Source organism: Benincasa hispida, chromosome 11 (assembly GCF_027475165.1).
Source record: "Benincasa hispida cultivar pf3 chromosome 11, pf3_genome.v1.1, whole genome shotgun sequence".
Classification (NCBI taxonomy): Eukaryota; Viridiplantae; Streptophyta; class Magnoliopsida; order Cucurbitales; family Cucurbitaceae; genus Benincasa; species Benincasa hispida.
The window spans coordinates 20,956,779-20,960,568 of record NC_143488.1 but is presented as its reverse complement, the minus strand read 5'-3'; the positions used below and the strand labels follow the sequence as shown (position 1 = coordinate 20,960,568).

At 36.6% G+C, this 3,790-nt stretch overlaps 1 protein-coding gene across 1 annotated transcript; it reads right to left on the bottom strand.

Annotated features, from left to right (window-relative positions):
* Positions 1 to 976: 976 nt before the first annotated feature.
* Positions 977 to 3,217, bottom strand: LOC120091520 (indole-3-acetic acid-amido synthetase GH3.6-like). Its single transcript, XM_039049598.2, has 3 exons — positions 2,824 to 3,217; positions 1,795 to 2,702; positions 977 to 1,713 (listed from the first exon to the last, which is right to left on the bottom strand). The coding sequence occupies exons 1-3, from the start codon at positions 3,129 to 3,131 to the stop codon at positions 1,121 to 1,123; spliced, it is 1,809 nt and encodes a 602-aa protein (XP_038905526.1). The 5' UTR covers positions 3,132 to 3,217; the 3' UTR covers positions 977 to 1,120.
* Positions 3,218 to 3,790: the final 573 nt, after the last annotated feature.

Here is a 3,790-nt window from a genome sequence, read left to right as displayed (position 1 = left end):
CAACTTTTATGTCATTAAAACAAGATATTATTATCTCATCTAATTTATATTTTACCTCATTAAAACAAAATATTACTATCTCATCACATTTATCTATACTCTCAAACAATTGGAGCTACTATGTTAAAATTGTAATTATTCCTCCACAAGCATTTATAACTTTAATTTAAGCGTACAAGAATAGGAATGCAAACGAAAGTCTTAAAATATAAAGATTAAATTGAAATAAATAAAGAAATATAAATAGATTATAATACTTTAATTAACCTAAACTTTATGGATTTTAGAACACATGCAATAGTATATATGTTGTTATCAATGCATTAAAATATATAGGTTTTTGGTTTTCCAAAGTCGAATAATATAATGCCATCTAAGTCGAGGCTCAGTTGGGTGCTTTGGAGTTTGCAACAAAAACAAATCCATTTGGCCATCAAACTGTCAGCTTAGGGAAAAGTTAGTCTGCCTTTTATAAAGGCTTTACCTTTCTTGTTATTTTCAATTCAACAAAAAGCCCGTGAGAGTTGAGTGGGCAGAATTTCTGGGTGAAATCATGAGTTATGAACCCAAAATTCCCTAAAAAACATGATCATGTTTATAAAAAACAAATACAAATATAGAAATCAAATCTAATGTAAAAAGAATTTGTAGATATAATAAAATTTATATCAATGGTAAGAATCTATTAGTAATAGAATCTATCCTATATGAATTATACTATATTTATAATTCTTTAAAAACATTATTCTATACTTAATTATTAACCCTAAAACTGTTATCCATTGTAATTATTCTAAAACAACAACTACCCGATACACATCCATGGAAAAGAGAGATTTTTTTTTTTTTTTTATCAAAAAACCTTTTTTTTCTTTTCAATTCTTTTTTTACATATGGGAAAAAAAGGATCTAAATCCAAATTAGAAATTAAAAAAAAAAAAAAAAAAGAAAAGGAAAAACAAGAAAAATTAGAAACTAGCAAAAGAGATGAGAGATTTGCCTAATTCTAATTAAGATAAATCATCATCAGAAGAACATACAGATTATTTTGATGAAAAAAAGAAAAAAAAAAAAAAACCAAGAGCTACAATCATGAAACAAAAAGAAATTAAAAAAGGAGCTAATCCTGTTGGGACCATTGCTTATGACCAGGAACCCACTTGGGGCACTTAGGGCTGAAATAAGAAGCCAGGACTCTTGAGTCCAAAAGCTCAACAATGGGTTGAAACTTCACACACCTGGGAGTTTTGTACTGATTTATTGAAGCTCCCATGCTTATTGCATAATCCATCAGCTTATCAAATGTCCCAGTTTCCACAACCTTGATCTCCAGCGGCCCGATTGACTTGTCCGACACTCGGCCCTGTCGGTATACGCTGTTCAGCGACTCCTCGATTGTAAGACAACAATCTTCCAACACCGAGGGCGGCACCGGGGTCGTCGAGCCGCCCTTCTGGTTTAGCTCCCAATATAGCACGTAGTGGCCCGGAATTGTTGAAGTGTTGGCATAGCTTGTGTACTCTGCCAATGTTGCCTCGAATGGCACCAAATGGTTCGCTGAGTTTTTTACTGCGTTTTGAAGCTCCACTTCGTCGGTTTTATCGGAATCGATGCTTAGAACCACGTTCTTTCGACAAATGAAGTTGAATTGTGGAGCTTTGTTTTTGAACCCCGCCACTCTTAGGATATCTCCCACTCGATATCGATAAAGTCCTGTTAAAAAACGTACAATTCAAAAACCCCACAACCAAAAACGGAATATGGAGGAGAGAAAAATGGAAGAATAATAGTTACCGGCGTAAGTCGTGACAACAAGCTCATATTCTTTGCCGAGTTCGACGTCGGTTAGATCGACGAGTTGTTGCTCGTCGAGAGATTTGTTGTCGCCTTTGTGGTTTCTTTCAACAGGAAGGAACTCAAAATAAGCCATGGAAGGAATGAGAGTATAAGCAACTTCACTTGGTTTACAAAGAGGATTAAGATTAACCCCAAAATAGCACTCCGAAGAAGCATACATCGTACAAACCAAAGGCAACCCGTTGCTATAATAATCAAGCGTCCCAATATACTGCGACATTGTCCCAGTAACAATCACATCCACATATTTCGTATTCGGCCACAACCTCGTAATAATTCCCTGCCACGATCCTTTACAACACTCTCCATGAACATAATCTGCCAACTCAGGATCAGGCCGACGTAAGACTAACATCACTGCGTCACGAACTTCCTGGTCCGTGATCTGGGAATTTAGTGTCCCAGTGCGAATATCATGGCAAAGAAGTTGCCAGTGCTTTTCGAGAAAGCGAATGGCACGAATGAAACCAGAGGCAAACACAGCGCCAACGCGGAGGACGTTAAGACGGTGGCAGAGGCCACAAAGCAATTGAGCGTACATGCTTTGGTAGGAGTCAGGACAAAGAATGGCTTCATTGGGGCTGGTGTAATTGGTGTAAGGATCATAAGGACGGTCTTTAAAATGAGAGCTCTTGTAGTAGCTTGTTAAAACGGGGCGAGCAAGTAAGCCACCAGGGGTTTTAGCCTCAGCTTTAACAAACAAAAAGTACATTCCTTTGCCTTTTTCCAACCCAGGAACGAACTGGGTCATCACAGGCATCAACAAACTATACAACAATGACCGTCTCTCGAGCTCCTCCTCGATGGTCGGCATCAGCTTTCTCTCACCGCCGGAAGTACCAGAGCTGCAAAACCAAATCCAAAACATGAGACAACTCAGACACAAAAAATTCATAAAAACAAAAAACAAAAACCAAACCGTCAGCATGGTCACGTCCTAGGTTGGATAGGGTAATAGAGACGTACCTAGTTAAGAATTCAGAGATGGGAGAGGAGCATAGAATAGGGGAGAAGTCGCCATTGGCGATACGAGAGACGAAGGGTTGGATTTGTTCGTAAGAGACGAGAGGGATGGAGGTTTTGAAGGTGTCGGGAGAGGGGCGACCGTAGAGGGTCAAGTACTCGGAGTTGGAGTTGCGGGAGAGGATTTGGGAGAGGACTTGGCGTTGGACAAGGGCGGCGTTGGTGGTAACATCTTCGATGAATTGAAGAATGGCTTTGTTTTTCTGAACAAGGTTGTAATTTGGAGTGGCTGTTTTTGGTGCTTCAGGCATTTTGGGAAATGAAACAGAAAGAAAGAATGAATGAATGAGGAATGAGAGAGAAAGGGAAGAGAGAGAAGAGATGGGATGAGGTTCTGCGTGTTGAGGGAAAAACAAAACGGAGAAATGGATATTTATAGAGAGAGAGGGTGTGAGTTAGAAACCAAACAAGCATTACATGAAGGGCACATCTGTAAAACCATATTCCCATTTTTCTTTAATTAATAAAATTACTGTTTAAGTCGTCCTTGGTGCTTTTCTATCTAATTTTACTATGGGTCTTTTTCTCATTCCTAAAGTTTTGTTACACTCTAATATGATGTGGTTCTCTCACACGTGTGTATAGTTCAATTAGTTAAAACCATTCTAATTTTTTTTTAAAAACGTCAGATTTAAAATTTGAATTGTTTGTTTTTAAGAAATGTACATACTCGGAATAATTAGATGCTCAAAATAATAAATATCTGGAGAAATATTTTTTAAGATATTTAGGAATATTTAAACAACTGTATTTGTTTTGTAGGATCTCTTAAATCTACACAATATTCTAAGATAACTTTACAACTATTCATTAATTTATTATTAATTTAATATATATTCAACTTATATAACATATTTTTTTTTATTAATGTGAATTTATTTTTAAATTAATATAGTTTTATTGGTAAGTT